The following is a 19,626-nucleotide window of genomic DNA, read 5'->3' on the forward strand; positions in this document are numbered from 1 at the left end:
CAGGGAAATGTCTCCTCCCCCGGGGGCGGAGCGCGGATGTCGGGCTATAATATGAGATATGGTAAGAACTTACCCTTGTTATCTCTATTTCTACGAAGTCCATAGGGTTCCACAGGATACCTTGGGTATAGGTGTGACGTCAGTCGCAGGGCACCAAAGAGTTAAGCTTTCAGCCTCCCAGGATGCACTAGGTCCCCCTCCTATACCCCGCCCCCGGGCCAAGGCACCTCAGTTAGTTACCAAGCCATAGGCCGGAGGAGGAGAAGGAAGAGAGAGAACAAAGATCTGGACACATACAAGAATCACATTCTCACCAGAGGGAGACGGAAAACCGGTGACCAGAGCAAAGCCCATCTGCAGCACAGGTGCGACAGGGCGGGAGTCCTGTGGAACCCTATGGACTTCGTAGAAATAGAGATAACAAGGGTAAGTTCTTACCATATCTCATATTTTCTACTTCAGGGTCCATAGGGTATCCACAGGATACCTTGGGGATGTCCCAAAGCAGTATCCTTTAAGCTTGGGGACGCTCCTGTGCAGAAAGGAGAATCCGCCGCCCGAAGGAAGCATCCTGAGAGGCGAAGGTGTCAAACCTGTAATACCTCACGAAGGTATGGACAGAAGACCACGTAGCAGCCTTGCAGATCTGAACTGCCGAGGCACCACGTCGAGCTGCCCACGAAGGACCCACAGACCTAGTGGAATGAGCCTTCAGAGAAGGAGGGACCGGTAGGCCTTCATGAACATAAGCTTCAGAAATAGCCATACGGATCCAGGCTGCCAAAGTTTGCTTTGAAGCAGGCCAACCCTTTTTACAGAAGCCATAGAGGACAACAAAGCGTCCGACTTCCTAAACAAAGAAGTGCGGTCCACATAAGTCCTTAAGGCCCGCACAACATCCAAAGAGGCCTCACCCACGGAAAGACCCGGTGAGTTAAAGGCCGGAACAACTATTTCCTCGTTAACCTGAAACTGGGAAACAACTTTGGGAAGAAACTCGGGCCGAGTGCGGAGCACTGCCCTGTTCCCATGAAAAACCAAGAAAGGGGGTCTACAAGAAAGAGCCCCTAACTCAGAAACACGTCTGGCTGAAGCAACGGCCAGAAGGAAAACAGTCTTAGCTGTTAGCCATTTAATATCCACTGAGCCCAGTGGTTCAAACGGCGGTCCGTGGAGAGCCCTCAGGACCACAGCCAAATCCCAAGGCGCCACAGGTGGAACAAAGGGCGGCTGAATACGGAGAACACCTTGCATAAAGGTGCGCACATCCGGGATTGTAGCAATCCTACGGTGAAACCAGACAGATAGGGCCGAAACCTGTACCTTCAAAGAAGCAAGGCGAAGCCCATGATCTAGTCCCGCTTGCAGGAAGGCGAGAATCCGAGACAGACGAAACTCCCGCGGTGCATAACCTCTCGGTCGACAACACTGGAAGAACGTATGCCACACGCGATGGTATATCCTCGCGGAAGACGGTTTCCGAGCTCGTAACATGGTACGCACCACAGAGCTGGCAAACCCCCAGGACCTCAGCATGGCCGCCTCAACAGCCACGCCGCCAAAGACAGCCGAGTCAGGTCCGGGTGAAGACAAGGACCCTGAGACAGAAGGTCCGGTCGTAGCGGCAACCGCAGAGGACTGTCCACGGACAGACCCTGAAGGTCTGAGAACCAGTGCCGTCTGGGCCACGCGGGAGCTATCAACAGGAGCGTCCCTCCTTCCTGTTTGAATTTCCGGATTACCCGTGGAAGAAGGGAGACCGGAGAGAACAGGTATGCGAACCGGAACGTCCACCGGACGGACAGAGCATCCACCAGAGACGCCCCTTCGTCTCTTGTGCGAGACCCGTACACCGGCAACTTGTTGTTGTGCCGGGACGCCATGAGGTCGATTTCTGGAAGACCCCACCTGTCCACCAGTAGTTGAAAAACGTCCGGGTGCAGGGACCATTCCCCTGGATGAACGTCCTGGCGACTTAGAAAGTCCGCCTCCCAATTTAGCACTCCCGGGATGAAGACCGCTGATATGGCCGGAAGATTGCGCTCCGCCCAAACCAGGATCCGAGAGACCTCTACGAGAGCCGCCCGACTGCGAGTTCCTCCTTGCCTGTTTATGTAGGCCACGGTGGTAGCATTGTCCGACTGGACCTGCACCAGGTGACCCTGGAGAAACCGCTGTGCCTGCAGGAGAGCATTGAAGACCGCACGGAGTTCCAAGATATTTATTGGAAGCTCCGCTTCTGTCGGTGTCCACCTGCCCTGGAACAAGTGTGGACCCGAAACTGCTCCCCAGCCCCGAAGACTGGCGTCCGTTGTCAACAGGACCCAATTTGGAACCCAGAACGGACGTCCCTTGTTGAGGTGGGTCGTCTTTAACCACCACGCAAGGGACAGGCGAACCTCCGGGGTGAGCACAATCGTCTGGAACTTCAGAGACTGAGGCAGCCCGTTCCACTTGGACAGGATCAGGTGCTGCAGAGGTCTAGAGTGAAACTGGGCGTATTCCACCATGTCGAACACCGACACCATGGAGCCCAGTAACCTCATCGCCGAGTGTAAGGACACCCGGCGGCTGTGCAGACAACTTCGCACCCTTGACTGTAAAGCAGAGATCTTGTCCTCCGTCACGAAGATCCTTTGCTGTCCCGAGTCCAATAAGGCTCCAAGATGCAGAATCCTCCGAGACGGGATTAGAGTGGACTTCTGCCAGTTGATTAGCCAGCCGTGCCGTTGCAGCAGTGCAATGGTCAGGTCCAAGTGGTGTAACAGGAGCTCTGGAGATCCTGCCACCAATAACAGGTCGTCCAAGTACGGCAACATGCGGACTCCTTGCAGCCGCAGAGAAGCCGCCATGACCGCCATAGCGTCCTGTATGTCCAATGACACCATGTAGTCCCCAGGTTCCAGCGCCAGAATGATGGACCGTAGGGTCTCCATCCGAAACTTCGGGACCCGCAAAGACTTGTTGAGTGCTTTGAGGTTGAGAATCGGACGATATGACCCATTGGGTTTCTGTACCAAAAATAGATTTGAATAGAAACCCTGGCCACTCTGGGAGAATGGAACAGGCACTATAACTCCAGCCTGGAGCATAGTGTGCAATACCTTCCGCAGCTCCGTAGCCTTGTTCCGGTCTGATGGTAGACCCGTGGTGAAGAAGCGAGCCGGGGGTCTGTGCCGGAAGGAGAGGGCGTACCCGTGAGAGACCACCTCCAGAACCCAAGTGTCTGTCGTAGTGAACGACCAACACCGGGAGAACTGCAGCAGGCGGCCTCCCACCCTGGGATCCCCCAAGGGGAGACCCGGACCGTCAGGCCGCAGGCTTGTCATCTGGCTTGGGGGCCGGACGTCTGGTACTCCATGCCTGTTTCCGGGGCTTGACCGATTTCTTAGGGCCAGCCTGTCGAGGAAACGACTGTGGTTTGGGCCTGCCCTGGGCCCTAGATGACCGAAAGGACGATGGTCCAGAACCAGAAGGAGCAGCGGCCGACGGGAGACAAGCAGATTTGGCTGCCGCCAGCGTGGCCACAATCTTATCCAGATCCGGACCGAAGAGAACTTCTCCGGTAAACGGCAACGCTTCCAGACCTTTCTTGGATCTGCGTCCGCCTTCCAGGATCGCAGCCACAAGGTGCGACGAGCAGCTACCGCTGATGAAGAAATTCTAGACACCAGAGTACTAATGTCTAGAGCCGCCTCGTTGATGTAGGTGGCCGAATCACGGAGATTGCCAATCAACTCCGCTTGTTCGGCCGGACAGTCGGATTCAAAAGAAGCCTCTAATGAATCCGCCCAGCGCTCCATCGCTCTGGCAACCCAGCAAATGGCCATAGCCGGCCGTGCTGCCCCCCCTGCAAGGGAATAAGCGGACTTCAGGCAGATTTCTACCTTGCGGTCCGTAGCATCCTTAAGGGAGGACATGGATGGCATCGGCAATGTGGCACTACGGACAAGACGGGTCACGTGAGAATCCACCTGTGGAGGGGATTCACACTTAGCAAAATAATTATCCGCGAACGGATAAGCCACCGCCAGGCGTCTCTGCGGCTGGTATCTTTTGCCAGGTTGTTTCCACGCCTCCTCTAAATGGTCCACCAACTGACCCGAAAGAGGAAAGACTGTGGCATCGCCCTTCACATCTTTGAAAAAGGCATACTTAGATTTAGCCGCTGGGGGAACTTCGTCCTCAATCACCAAGGCTGTGCGGACCGCCCGAATAAGTCCAGGAATATATACTTTGGACTTAGCATCAGCGTCCTTAGTATGGAAAGGTTCCTGATCGTAAGGATCCAGAATCTCCCCATCATCAGACGTCCCTTCGTCATCCTCATAAGGAGCGGACAGAGACGCCACCGGCCTTTTATGAGGCCGCATCACAGACTCCCCTTGCAACACATCCGACAAGTGCTGTAAAGAACTCGTCAGGGAGTTAACCCACGCTGGCTCCTGAGAACCCGGGAGCGGGGAAATAGGGAGACTGTGGGGTGCCACCAATTGTCGTGGGAACCCCTGCATGGGTGACGACACCACAGACTGCTGGGACAAACCCATCGGAGTAAACGCGGGCTGCGGAGCTAACTGGCCCACTAAAGCTGTTAACGCCTGAGCGAAACAAGCCCAGGGCGGCTCCTGTACCGGTGCTGTAACCGTAATAGGCCGCGCCATGGACAAACACTGCCGGCAAAGGCCCTCCGCACTACCCTCCCCCTCCGCTAACGGTACTTTGCACGTGGTACACTGTAGCCGGAGGGGAAAATCACTTTCAGACATGATGGCACCACGTATGTGACCTCTCTCACCAATTAAGTATTAAATAGGCGAGAGACCACCCTGCAGCACCGCACCGCAAGGGCTTTAGCAGAAAGAACAGGGACAGTAATAAAGCTGACAGTTTAGAGAAGAATAGTTACAGGCAGCGCTAGCACAGTCACATACAATGCAGAGAAATAACAATTCCTGCACTAACAGCGCTGATCACTCAACTACACAGACACAGGGCCTGGTAGGACACAGCGCTGCATACACAGACCTGAGCCACAGCGGAGGAGAGGTATGCGGGGGGACCCAGACCACGATGCTTCCTTCCAGACTTCCAGCAGCGTTCACCATGCGTTTGCAGAGAAGATGGCCGCCGAGGAGCAGAGAGAAGCTGGCCTGGGGGAGGAGCGCTGACACAGGACCAGTCAGCACAGTGCAGAGAGGGCTGTGTGCAGCGGGGGAGGCGCCGGCTGTGAGACAGGGAAGGCGCGCTCCCCTGGCATGCATTTAACCCCTGGGACGCCGCAGCGCTACCGCTCTGCTGCGGTCCGCTGTCCCAGGGGGTAGTGGAAGCGCAGGTTGGTCGCCTGGCTCCACGCTGCAGCCAGTCCCCAGGGAGCCCCCTGCCTGGGGACTTAGGACCATGTGATCAGCGGGGACCCACCGCGGGACCCCGCTGCTTACCTCTGTCCCCCTTGAATCCGGCCATGGTCCGGAGCATCTGGGGTCACCGCTAGCTGTGACCCCAGACGCCCACCAGCATCCCCGGATCAGTACCGGCGTTCTGGTACCGGCGGGGTGTAGGGAAGACAGCATGGACGTCAGGACTGACTGTCCATGCTGTTCATCCAGATGTGCAGCCACAGCTGCATGAAGAAAAAGCTTCAGGGGCTCTTCTAGCCCCCACTCCAACAGGTGCACCCGACTCCGGCCGGGCACCAAACTAAACTGAGGTGCCTTGGCCCGGGGGCGGGGTATAGGAGGGGGACCTAGTGCATCCTGGGAGGCTGAAAGCTTAACTCTTTGGTGCCCTGCGACTGACGTCACACCTATACCCAAGGTATCCTGTGGATACCCTATGGACCCTGAAGTAGAAACACTGTGAGATTTCTCTCACAGTGTATGCCGGCGACATCTGCGGCTGGCAGCCAGCCAGATAAAATGTCTGTCGGTCTGATAGACATTTTATCTGGCTGTGTATGCCCAGCATAAGGTGGAATATTTATATTTCTTTACAAAAAAATCTAAATATTGATATATTTTATTGAACTACAAGCAATAAAAAGGCACTTACATTTACATTATTCAATATAAGATCTATCATTGGACATTCAAAGTAAAAAAAAAAAAAACACTTTCATTTAAAAAATTTGATTCATTAAAAAAATCTGCTGAGGAGACAAATTAATTAATTTGCCTCATGAGAACCAAGCCCACTGGACATATACAAATTTTTAGATAGCCCAATTCTACTAATGAAATACTGGAATAACTCATGACCTGATTTAGAGGTGGGCGCAAATCCTGTCACGGCTATGATCCTGTATGCAGGGGTTGTGAAAAATATGCAAATATAGCAGCCACTGGGATTTGTATTGAGAAGCCCACTAGCTGCACATTGGTTACAACATCGATGTTCTGCGTATCGAATCGGCAGTCACAAACACACCACTGAATCTATTGGGACACGCTTGAATGATTCAAAGCCCCCCCCCCACATTACCGCCCAAAAACCGTCCCCGTCAATCAATCTTCATTCAAATCTTCACTGGAACTGTCGTCTGTAAGCCATCGTGATGCATGCGCCGTGCGACTCACACACATATGAAGTACAAAAAAAAAAATCCACCTCTGAATCAGGCCCTTGGTCTGAAGTCACAGGCTCAATAGATCTGGGGAATAATTTACCATTAATCTGTGTAATGATTCTTTGCAGCCTCCCTTCCACCTCTCTTTCCTTGAGCAGCTCCTGTCGCCTCGTCAGGAACAAGTCAAGCAGAAGCAGCAGCAAAAGGGCGCAGGCGTTGCCCACCTCCGAACCCTGACTACAACAAAGCAATCAGCCATGAATAACAGCATTAAAAAGAAAAATATGTCACTGACATAGCAAGGAAAACCTAACTTCCTGAATGTTAGCAAAAATACTTAATGATAATAATAATATTGAAGTTGTGTGTAAAGTTCACTTTAGTTTTCATAGCAACACAACATTCAGAAGGTAACTATGTAACAATATTTCAAAATGGGCAAAGGGTCAGTTTCTATTAGTTATGCAGCTACAAATTATCATAAAACACAGATGATTACTAGAATATACTCACAAACACAAAATCAGAAAACTTCACAAAATACATCAATAATGGGAGATAGGTGGGCACAAGAACTTAAGAAATCTCCATGAACTAAAGCATTTTCTTCTGCAAAAGTATGTACCAAAGCAAGCTACATGCAATACTATTTGATGCCATGAAAAGAAGATAGACAGATGTTAAAAAAAAATCCCCTTTACTGTAGAGAAAACAAAAAAGCCATTTCACAATACAATATTCTTATGGTAAAGTAAATGAGAGGGACATAATGAATATAAGTGATTTACTGCTAAAATATAGGATCAGAAAGATTTATGGTACGTAATGTTAACTGTTAAGAAAAAATAAATCATATATATGCCTGCAATGGATGGTAAGGCTGTGCTTCAATAAGCTTCACTTCTGGTTATTTTGTAAAAGAGGGCATTTTCTAGTTCTGGAAGTAAGGCTGGTGACACACAGAACAGTTATGTAACATAAACCTGACAGGACAGCTGCTTTCCATAGTGGAATGAGAAGTGTAAGCATAAGGGGAAAGGCAGATATGAGGCATGCAGAGCTCACCTTCCATCTGGCTGGCTGCCATAACAGCATAGAAGTAGCAGTGTTGCAATGAACATCAGAGCAGCCCCGGGCCAATGGAAGCAGGAACTGCGGTTACCATGATAGAGGAAGCTTCGTCTCCAGTCCTGTAGAAATGGAAAACTACTTATAGAAATATATTCTTATGGTTGGGGGAAAGAAAAACTCTGGTGCAATAAAGCTTTAAAAGGTGCCCACAGACATAGCGATGCGTTGCCGATCAGCCGATGTACACGATTTCCCCCTGAACTCTCCCCGGCAGTCCTGCACACGATTTGGTATGAAAAAGCTGCCAATGTGACACACGATCTATCGTGTCTCCTAACTACTCCAGTGCACCCTGACATGAGATTGTCAGATGTGCCCTACAGCACGGCAGATCTGAAGATGCGACGTGCGACCTGCGGGGACGCGCATCACATCGTGAGTGGGGACTCACGATTTCGGCATATTTTACACGATCTGTCGTTGCAATGCATCTAAATCAGCCAGCTCGGGTAAAATATTGCTATGTGTGTGGGCACCTTAAGAGCAATGCCTATTAACCAATGGACAAGTCAAACAGAGCAAGCACTTTACTGGGAGGCAAGGTTTTATTCACTGAGGGACACATGTATTCCAAAAATGGTTAAAAACACAACATTGCACTAAAACATTTCAACACCAAATGCTTGGTCAATGTCGTTGGTGACAATTTACCATTATTTTACTTAATGTAGTAAATACTGTTTAGTTTATCAACCCAATATTTGCTAACCAGTGTAGTATTTGACTAAATGAAGCAATAATGTCAATTAAAATATGTTAATCTAAATTATGATTTAATGGGCATGTGCAATTTCACACATCCATTTACTATAAAGTACAAGATAATGGTCACAAAAAAAAAAAACTCATCACAACAACTTGGCCAAGTGACAATTCAAGGATAGAACAAAGAACATTCATAGTGCATGTGAGCTAGTGAGTGCTGTCCAATATAACCTCACCTTCCATAGAACTGCCCGGTTCCGCTGGTGGGAGTTCAGTGCAGATGACAGCTGTTCCTGTAACCGTGACAGAGCTTGGCGAGTGGAGAGTCCCAGACACGGCCTAAGACCATCCTGAGAGAAGCCAACATATTTTATTCAATTGCCTCCAGACAGGATAATTAACAAATGCAAATGCTCAACAAGTCTGAACAACTACCTGGATCTTCTCATTTGGCTCCATAGCACAAACCCTTGAGGGCACTCATGTACAGGCTTTCTTCCACCACCTAAACACAAGGAAGTGTGAGGAATACAATTAAATAGCAGAATGCCCGCTACTTTCAACAGTTCTTTCACATATTAGGTCACAGCTCATCCATTACTCTACTTTTTTTTTTTTTTTTTTTTTAAATAACAGAATCTCAAATTAGTCAGCATAATACTGAATGTGCTTAAACTATGCCGAAAACAAAATGAGAAACTACAGTATGCCAGACAGTAACGTGACAGAGATTTCAGTACAGCATCCAGCTCAGAGTGCTGATCAATTGTGTACAATGGCACATTGGGTTTATTTACTAAGCCTTGAATGAAGATAAAGTCAACGGAGATAAAGTACTAGTCAATCAGCTCCTACTGTCATTTTTCAAACACAGCCTGTGACATGGCAGTTAGGAGCTGATTGGCTGGTACTTTAACTCCATCCAAGGCTTAGTAAGTAGACCCCATAGGGCCTGAATCAGAGTTGGACACTATTCTGATATTCACTGAAGAGCCCAATGTTTCTCATCTGCACATGCATCTGAGGGCCTGATTCAGAGATGGGGCAATGACAATGTTTATGCAGTTGAACGATTATTGGAGATTTGGGCATGTGTAGGTGCTGAACTGTGCATGCGTCAAGTGTAATTTTCGTGCTTGCAGTGTGGATTTATTCACAAAGTGATTGACAAACAGGGACCGTTTTTGGGCAGCAAAGAGGGGGGTGACTCAAACGCATGTGCGTCATTGACCATTTTCAGGGTGGCACAGCCTGCAATAGCGATCCTGTATGAAGTTGAAAATGATTCCAGCATCTCAGTTCCTGTGGTCATTCTGCTTGACCTTCAGTTACTCAGAAGTACAATAATCATTTTTATACGCAGTCAATTGAAGGTGTGAAACCGCCGGTGGGCGTCTCAATATAAATCCATGCAGCTGCGACATTTGCATCTTTTAGCACAGCTGTTGCGCACAAATTCACAGCTACGGTGGAATTAGCATACAACTCTCACTCAGGCCCCGCGTTGGAGTCAGCCCTGTGCATTCCCATTTTGCCTATAAAGAGTCACAGGGCAAATTTACACACAGTAGCAGAAATGTAAGGGGCGTTCCTAAGACCCACAGAAATGTTGCATTTTATGGGAAGGCCGCTGAAAGTGCTTGTATACAGAAACGCACAGACGCGCACATAGGAGGCCATACTCCGAAAGAGAGACTGCAGCCAGGGTCTGGTGCTGTGACTACAGATGCACCAGACGGTAATGCATAGACTATATTGATTACAAAGGCACTTGTAGATAACTGTGGTGCCTTACAAATTACCAAGCAATAATAAAAATGGAAAAGGGTTATATTAAATGTCCGCTTCTTTCAAGATGTTACCCTGCGTGTCTGATCTGCTTTAATAAAATAGCTCTAAATATTTTGATTTTACAATTCAATGGCGTGTAGCCTTACTTCTTTGTGGATTATCTACACCGTTACAGAAGATGACAGGGCGCTCAGAGTAGTGAAATACGTTGGAGACAATAGGCCAAATTTACCAGCCTCCAGGTTGCTGACAGTGCAGATGCTTTGGCGGTTTAACAACAAGGATTAAAGCAGTTATTTTATTAAAGGCAAAACCAGGTTGGATTTGCCTTTAAAGACATTGTAGCATTATATCTCGTGGCTAAGTGCTGAAACAGACACTATCGGCAACCTGGAGGCAATTACATATGGTCCAATATTTTTAATAAAGGTTTAAGAAGACTTATTTTTACACAGTAATATGGTGCATATAACAATGCGTCATCAATTTTATAGCCAGCGGCATCACTACATCTACCAGCAGTGTCTTGTTTCTTACAATCACTCCACAGTTCCAAGACTGGTTATTCACCCACTGTGTCTGTGCAGTTCCTTAGTCATTCGGTACCCAACACATTTCGTCATACAAGAACTTCACTATCCTCCGCCCCCAGTCTTCTTCAGTTTCAGAAATGTATGCCCTATAAGGGGGAACTAATTAAGAGAAGCAGCAGATGTAAAGTCTGATTCTTGTGTACTGTATTAAACATGTAAATTAAATAAAACGTAGCTTCAACTGCAAACTCCATGAGAGTACAGGTGTGTTGTAGACAGCAAACGTAATAGTAAGGAGAAGTGTCAATTTTCTCATAGCATCAAGTGTTCATGATATGTATTACAAAAGGTTTAAGGTAAGGTCATAAATACATTTTTGTTCCTGATATTACATTTTAGTTTTGTTTTTAAATGTAATGGTGCGTACACACTGTGCGATCAGGAAAGACAGTACGATTACGACATTGTAATCGTACCATCGTTCCTGATCCCCTGCAGTGCCAACACTGAACGATCAGTTGTTCAGTGGAGGCACACTCCATCATTCCTGAACTTGGGCAATCTGTCGTTATCGGCAGATTGGCCTGCATGTTCAGGCGATGGACAATGTCGGACACGACCAGTGGGCGCGCGCATCGCTGGTCGTTTCCTACATTTTAGTGCACGAGTTGTGCACGATTACAGAGCGATTGCACGATTACGATGTCGTAATCGTGCAATCGCTCAGTAATATCGCCCAGTGTGTACGCACCTTAAGACAAGTGTAGTTATGGTAATTAGTGCATCAGTGTTAACGCAAAAGAAATGAGTCAGAGGTGAAAATAAAGGAAGACAATGTATGCAAGGAGATGGACTGGTGGCTATTAAAGAGGAGATAAGATAATTAAAAGAGATGAATAATAAATAGAATAAAACGACTAGACCAGTGGTTCCCAAACTGTGGGCCTAGGCACCCTGGGGTGCCTCGGGACACTTGCAGGGCTGCCTCAGGTTGGTGGTCTAGCACAAAATAAAATTATTTATGGTCAGTGTAATGTAAATATGTGGACAAACATAAGCGTAAACCTGTCCACCACCACATAACTGAGCCTAAGAATGACAGGTCAGCACAATTTACTTTACAACATTTTTTTCTGAATTTCTCAATAACAAACATTTGGCTTAGGGGTGCTGTGAAAACAAAGCTAATACTCTAGGGCGCCCTGATTCACAAGTTTGGGAACCACTGGTCTAGACCATTGTTACTGTTTTGTATGTTTTAACACTGAATTATATTACCAATCATAACTTTTTCTCCTTATGACTCAATTACACTTAGTAGCTTATTGTTAGGTAGAAACAAAAAACATCCCTTCCCCTATATAATGTGGTTCCTCCTCTTCCATTTAAAATATCTGGGTGGAAAATCTGGGCTGCCGTGGACGCTTTTCAAAGACAAGGAATTATCTGTAATTATGATTTGCTGTTTTTACCTTCATGTAGCCCTTAAAATGGAACATGCCAAAGTAATAAAATAGGGTCACATAAAAAACAAACACAAGTCACATGTGCTGCATAAACAAAACATTTATTTAAGTGACTGTGAGGAGAACATTTCTCTCAAAGTAAGGGGTTTATTAGCCGCCGCTTCCCAAAACAATTTAAAACAGCAATCACAGTCAGTGTAAAGCATGCCAGGCTTTCCATTGACTACCGTTTTAAATTCTCACTTCCAACTCGCCGGGAAGTGGCAGATTGCAAAAACAGCCACTGCATAAATAAAGTCCTAAGAGTCAGTAGAGGAGAATATATCCAAATGATAATGGCTAGAGGAGATTTGGAAAGACAGCCTTCCCTTCTGCCTTGCAAAGCTCAGTCATCAATGCCTGAGCCTTCTTTGCCCAAAAAGTTGCCACCTCTAGAACCTTTGTTGTGTGTCTGTATGATTACAGCTTGCTTGGAGGGACATCAACTTTACGGGTTCAGAGTATTAAGCACTAGGCTGAGGTTCCCAGCCAAATAAGGACCACATAGGGGGTTATTCAATTTGGGAGCGAAACGTCCGTGCTGGACTTTTCGCTCCACATCGGAGCTTTTCCTGGGACAAAGTATCGGGCGCGCGCGCGCTTTAACCCTGTATTCTATTAGGAAGCAGCGAAAACGGGAGCCTGCGGAAAGGTATCGCTAAAAATTCGAGAATTTTCGGGTTTTGTTCCTAGGACCCCCCTAAAGACGTCCAGAGATGGGGGTTCACTCTGGGTACCCCCGTTTAGCCCTGCAGAAAGTGTTCTGCATTTTTAAATAGCCGCAGCAGGTGTTTTTCCCGACATTAGAACAAGTGATGCAGAAGAGCTTAGGTTTATTTTTTAGTTTTTTTAAGTGGTCACATCAAATTTGGGGTACATAAAAATGGATACTAGCATATTTTTAAGTCCCTAAACTACACCTGCCGCTAATAGCCTATTCTAGAAAACACCTGCTGCATACTTACAGAATACCCCTGAACCTATTGGGCTATTTTTAAACACTGTTTTCCAATTATTATTTTTTTGCCCCAAAATGTAAATTTTTTTTTTTTACTTTTTTTGACAGTCTATTTTAAGGGGCTATTCTCAGAGGTGCAGGTTATTTTTTTTAAGCCTGCACCTCTAAACCCGTAAAAAACATGGTGAAAAGTTATCCCCGTTCTTTTTCAAAGACTTTTCGAACCTGACCTTTCGAGTCTTTGAAATTGAATATGGGGATAATTGAAATAGGCGAAAATGACATCAGACTTTTTGCAGCCTAATTGAATACCCCCCTTAGAGGGTTGATTTATTTTCTCGATTGCTTGGTACTCAAATAATCTATTCTTCTGAAGACAGTTTAGTTTCCAAGAATGCAAGTAACCAACATTTGTATAAAATGTGATCAGACAACACAATTCCCTCATCTCTATTTAGAAACTTTCAGTTTTTATATTAGAAATGTTGTTGAAAATGATACAAATTTGGAGAATGTTGCCAACATTGTATCATATATAAAACAATTAGAAAAATGTATTTAATCCCAGATCTCTGTAGCATAAATGACAAAATTTAGCATGGATCGCTATTGCGATAGTGTACGCAGATGGCCAATTGTTGCGTACTGCGCATGCGCGGCAGCATTGCGAATGCACTGCGATCACGCAGAGCACGGAAAGCCATGGCGGAGTGACAGGTAGTCAGAATTTGTGGGTGGCGACGGGGGAGTGGTAGGAGAAATGCAGGCGTGCCTGTGCATTTGAATGCCGTTACTTGGGCGTGCACAAATTAGCCACTGCGACGGTATACGCAGCTTGCGTACTCACTGCGTGCAACAAGGTTAGCAATTTCTGAGTAAGGTCAGACCTGTTGTAACTGTGCGTGAGGGGCCGATGTATACGCAGGACAGCAAGGTATTACGGATGTAAGATAGTGGTAGTGGGTGTCTCTATGCTGGCTGTGCAATTGCATTCACTAGCATATTTTCGTAGCAGATCCGCGTGTATAATCGCAGCTACAATAACGATCCGTAATGAATCAGGCCCATAGAGCGCTAAGGTAAATTTGCAGATTAAAATGAAAGATCACAGATTATGTTTTTATACTTTTACAAAAAATCAATGTCAGTTTTGGCCATCATCATTCATACAAGTAGCAACTTGCAATAGTGACATTATGCATTTATATATTACACACAGGTATGTTATTCTATTCGTTAAAGCAAAATCATTAACAGATGAAAAATGCACAGTGAATTTAAATGAAACTAAAATCTTTTAGTTAGAAGGTCAAGATATACAATTACACTTTACAAAGTAATAATGTGGTTGTTGTAGTTGCTGCTTAGAAAGTGCATTATGTTCTGCATCTCTCTTATTACTGGATGTTATTTTCCATTGCATACCTTGTGGAGAGTTGTATATTCATCCAACAAGTTCCGCTAACACTCAGTTATTTTCAAGCATTTCCTTATGGCCGGTAAACACACCTATGTATGCATAGATATATCTATGGTGGCGTGTGTTGTAGTGCTTCGTTCGTGCATATCAAAGCATAATGTATAGATAAAATGCTACCGCTACAGAACTAGATCTAAAAATAAAGCATTGTACTATAAGGGGAAAGAGAAAAGACAGAAACTGGACTTACAATAATAGATCAGCATATAGCTCGGACTTATTGTTATTTGTTACCATTTAAATATCGGAATATAACACCCATTGTAAATGCCACAGACTACCCCTCATAAGCAAATAGAAATGTATACACTGGGCTACCTGCTGGGTCTACTATGCCGGTCAGCAGCCGTCCCCGGGCTCCGCCTCAGCTCCAGGCTGCCATGTTTCTGTCGTCACGTCACAGGCCGAGATCCAGATTCTAGTGAAGGGTTCACATTTTTGTCTCTAATCATAGGAGCCATTTTATCGAAGATTTATAGCTACTAAACTTACTATACGCCTCCAAAAAATGGAGACGTACCTAGATCTATGTACAGAGAACCGGAGGCACTTTGTGGAGACACCAAGTTATAAATATTTTCTCTCTCGCAATGAAAAGTCAGTAAGTGGAACGTTTATGGATTGGACGTTGCATGGTTGCAGCCCATTATTATGGGAAGGGGTAGTGACACTAGTTGACTCAAGAGTGACAGTCTGGCTTGTTAAGCTTTTGGTATTTGCGTGGTAGGTCTGTTGTATCTCGCCATCTAGGCTTCTCTTAGCGCATGCCGGGACCTGTGTTTCTACAATGAAGGTCATAGTTTTTCTAGGCTGCTGTCAAGATCTTTTCTACCTTGCTCCTCAATTCAGCTCATGTATGTGGCTATACTGCTTCCCAGTGTCACTGTCAACTGCCCAATGTGACGATGAGACTAAAGGTGCGTACACACTGTGTGATCAAAGTGGACGACTGAATGATAACGATATCGTTATCGTTCAGTCGTCCACTTTATCGTCCATTTTTAACACAAAAACGTTGAACGATAACGATGATGCGCGTTCCCGCGGGTCGTTCGTCATCATCGTTCATCGGGTTAACATGCAGGCCAACCTGACGATGTCATCAGGTTGCTGCATGTTATGGAATGGGGGTGAGAGCCCGGCGCTGAACACGACATCGCGCACACCCTGCCGGGGACACACTAGACGATATCGCTCAGGGAGCATATCGTCTAGTGTGTACGCACCATAAAGGGGCCTATCCATTTAGCAGATCTTTCTGTAAGATGAAAGACAAAAGATTTATCCCTTGAAAATTCCTGGGGCTGCGGTGACAGATATCTGGGATGTACATGACAGATTTTTGCAAACGACGAACGATATTGCATGACATCATTTTTTAATGTTTCTATTCATTTTCATTACAAAAATCGTTCGTCGTTCGTTGTTTACCGCTACAGATATTTTTAATATCTGTCAGCGATAAACGATAATTGACCAACATGTTGGAGAGACAAAAGATCAAATTTGTCGGCCTCGGGAATGTGCATTTTTATCGTTCAGAGCCTATCCATTAGCAGATAAATTGTTTCTTCGTTCACATTTATCTGCTTATGGATAGACCCCTTAAGGGGTCTATTTACTAAACAGTATTAGGAGACAAAGTGAAAAGAGTTAAGGTACCAGCCAATCAGCTCCCAACTGCCATGTCACAAGCTGTGTTTGAAAAATGACATTTGGGCACTGATTGGCTGGTGTCTTATCTCTTTTCACTTTGTCTCCTAACACTGCTTAGTAAATAGACCCCTAACTCCTTTAGCACTAGCTAGAGGGGTTATGCCTTCCTTTCAGTATTTAACAAACAGTGGTAAACTAATACCCCTTTCACACAGAGATTTGGATCTGGGATATTGCCAGGGCAAGCCGTGTCAACCCTGTTCCTTTCTCTGTGCGAAAGAGGTCCAAACTGCCGGGCCTCAACCCTGGTCGCTCAGGGGCGAATCTATAACGGGTGCAGGGTGTGCGGTGCACATGGGCGCCTGCGTCCAGGGGGGTCCACACCGCACACCCTGCACCCATTTAGTCTTTATGCTTACATTTCCGTTTTCAGACTGCTGCTCTGTGGCCATTTTCCCAGTGTCTCGCGCATGCACAGTACTGATGTCCCCTGAGACCTGAACAGTAGATTCTGGCACTAAGCCAGAATCTGAATCAGGCCCCGTGTACACAGCGCTATAGCCCTCCCAGACACTGAATCTGGGAGGTTGATTGTAGCGAAAGGTGCAATGAGTATTATCTTCCTGCATGGTATGTGACTTTTGCTAGTGCTGCCTGTCTGTGCTAATTTCTGCTGACTGTCATCTTATACCTATCCCTTTCCTTCTCCTACGGCCCGCAGGTGTGTGGGGGAGGGGCGTTTTTCTGTGAACCTCACTTATATAAAACAAAGTATTTGTGAGGTCAGTCACATACAGTTGTGTGCTACACAGTACCATATTGTGGGATGTTTGTGTTGCATACTTGTGTTTGCGCAGGTGTTATACACCTCTTCTTGGTGATACATATTTATTGAAAATTTATTGTGTCATGTCTGATGAGGAGATTGAGCACTCCGTGGCTCCTGTGTTGTTTTCCTGCAGACTCTGTTTTGCAGGGGTTGATAGGGAGGATTTATCACAGGATGGTCTGTGCGGGAGGTGCCAGCTGGTGCCTGGCCCCTCTAAGCCCCCTACGGCGCAGGATCCTCCTTGGGCGATGTTTTCACAGGTGCTGGCATCAATCGCGGACCGTTTAGCGGTCCCGACTGCAGTCCCTGCTAGGGCGTTGCCCCAGCATACCATCCCCCATTCCCCAGGTGTTCCGCAGTTATTGCAGTCTCCCCCCGGGTCTCAGACTGTGGGTCCTTGTACGGGGTTGCCTGTGTATGTTCAGTCACCCCCAGTGACGCAGCAGTCCGTAATGCCCTTTCAGGGGTATCCTCAGATGGTTCCTCCACCCTGGGTGGATGTACTCTCCAGCTCTGTTCAGAGTCTGGCAGCCTCGTCTTCAGCTTTTCAGTCGATGTTAACGGACACGGACGTGTCTTCAGATAACTGAGAAGTACATGAGGACACTGACTCGGATGTTATGGCCCAGGAAATGGAGACTAAGTCCTCCATTAATGTGCCGGCATTGGTTAGGGCGGTGCTGGCCATCCTTCACATAGAGGATGATGCACCGGCTCCTAGGTCGAAGTATCCTCATTTTAAAAAGGCTAAGGTAACTTCGAATGTTTTTCCCCTGTCTGACCAATTGACGGATCATATGGCGGGGGCCTGGCAGTTGCACAGTAAGAGATTCCAACCACAGAAATGGTTGGCATCCAATTATCCTTTTCCTGAGGCTCATTGCAGGAAATGGGAAACCCCACCTGAAGTGTATTCCCATGTCACCCGCTTAATTAAAAGCGCTACATTGCCATTACTGTCTATCTCCTCTCTGAAGGATTCCACGGACAGGAAAGTGGAGACTTGTTTAAAGTCTATCTACTCTCTCTCAGGGGCAGTGGCCCGTCCGTGCATGGCCATCTCTTGGGTGGCTAAAGCTGTTGAGAGCTGGGCCAACGCATTAGAGGATACTTTTACAGACGATGCTCCGGATATCCAGAGAGCGTTAATATGACAGATGAGAGATGCGGCTTCCTATATTGGGGAAGCGTCGTTAGATGCCAGCCTGCTGACTTCTAGGGTTTCGGCTGCAGCTGCGTCGGCTCGTCGGTCCTTGTGGCTGAGGTCCTGGAGAGCTGACGCAGACTCTAAAAAGGGCCTGGAGACCTTACCTTTTAATGGGGAGTTACTATTTGGTCCAGACTTGGACAAAATAGTGGATACTCTTGCTAAATCCAAGTCAGCCTTCCTCCCTTCGGCTGCAGCACCTGCTAAGGTGAGGAGCTCCGCCTTTCGGTCCTTTTGGGTTCAGGGTAAGGCCAAAGGTCAGTCCTTCCCAAGGCAGTTGGCGACCAAGGCCGCCTCTAAGAAGCAGTCCTGGAGTGCTAGGCGCCCTTCTTCCAAGCAGGAAGATAAACCTTCTGCCTGCTGGGATGGGCCTCCCTCTGAGGGACCCCAGAGTGGGAGGCTGACTTCTTCAATTTGCCCAGTGCTGGCACAATACCACCACGGATGCCTGGGTTCGAGAAGTGGTCTCCCAGGGGTACGCCCTGTCTTTTCGGCACAAACCGCCCCACCAGTTTTTCTGCACGAGTCCTTCTCAGGACAAAACCAAAGCTTTGCAGATTCAGGCAGCTATAGAGTCCTTGCTGAAAGCAGGGGTCATTGTTCCCATTCCTCAGTCACAACAAGGGACGGGGTACTACGCTACTCTGTTTCTGGTGCAGAAACCAAATGGTTCTCATAGCCCTATCCTCAATTTGAAGTCTTTGAACAAGTTCCTCAGAGTTCCCAAATTCAGGATGGAAACGTTACGTTCCATCATTCTGGCGATGGAACCTGGGGATTACACGGTCTCCCTGGATATCCAGGACGCCTACCTCCATGTTCCGATAGCACCTTCGCACCAGCGGTATCTGAGGTTCGCTATCCTACAACATCACTACCAGTTTCGGGCGCTACCCTTTGGCCTCTCCACGGCACCAAGGGTATTTACCAAAGTGATGGCAATCATGGCCGCCCATCTTTGGAGCCAGAATGTATGGCTGCTGCCGTATCTAGACGACCTCCTTTTGCTGGCGAGCTCTCCGGAGGTACTGCTTCAACATCTCCACCTGATGATCGCTTGTCTACAAGCGCATGGGTGGTTGATAAATTGGAGCAAGTCCTCCCTGATTCCATCACAGCGGATGGTTCATTTGGGAGCACTGCTAGATTCTCATCAGCAAAGGATCTTCCTGACTCCGGAAAAGTCTCCTCCCTACAGTTGCGGATACACAGTTGCCTGAGCAGTTGCCGACTGTCGGTCCATTCGGCAATGAGAGTTCTGTGGTC

The 19,626-nt window shown here is 47.2% G+C and overlaps 1 protein-coding gene across 11 annotated transcripts in view; it reads right to left on the reverse strand.

Annotated features, from left to right (window-relative positions):
* The window catches only part of TMEM94 (transmembrane protein 94), a 78,148-nt gene extending 63,052 nt beyond the window's left edge, over positions 1 to 15,096 (reverse strand). For 3 of the 11 annotated variants that reach the window (XM_088482569.1, XM_088482568.1, XM_088482560.1), the window contains exons 1-6: positions 14,987 to 15,096; positions 10,730 to 10,884; positions 8,837 to 8,906; positions 8,638 to 8,751; positions 7,631 to 7,755; positions 6,666 to 6,802 (exon numbers count right to left, since the gene is read on the reverse strand). In XM_088482569.1, the coding sequence (XP_088338695.1) occupies positions 6,666 to 6,802; positions 7,631 to 7,755; positions 8,638 to 8,751; positions 8,837 to 8,860 (400 nt within the window). In that variant the 5' untranslated portion in view covers positions 8,861 to 8,906; positions 10,730 to 10,884; positions 14,987 to 15,096. Of the gene's footprint in view, positions 1 to 6,665; positions 6,803 to 7,630; positions 7,756 to 8,637; positions 8,752 to 8,836; positions 8,907 to 10,708; positions 10,885 to 14,613; positions 14,827 to 14,858; positions 14,956 to 14,986 lie in introns of those variants that run through there. The other 8 variants (XM_088482565.1, XM_088482564.1, XM_088482561.1 and 5 more) reach the window with 8 other exon arrangements.
* Positions 15,097 to 19,626: the final 4,530 nt, after the last annotated feature.

Source organism: Taudactylus pleione, unplaced genomic scaffold (genome assembly GCF_031769625.1).
Source record: "Taudactylus pleione unplaced genomic scaffold, aTauple2 ptg000290l, whole genome shotgun sequence".
Taxonomy (NCBI): Eukaryota; Metazoa; Chordata; class Amphibia; order Anura; family Myobatrachidae; genus Taudactylus; species Taudactylus pleione.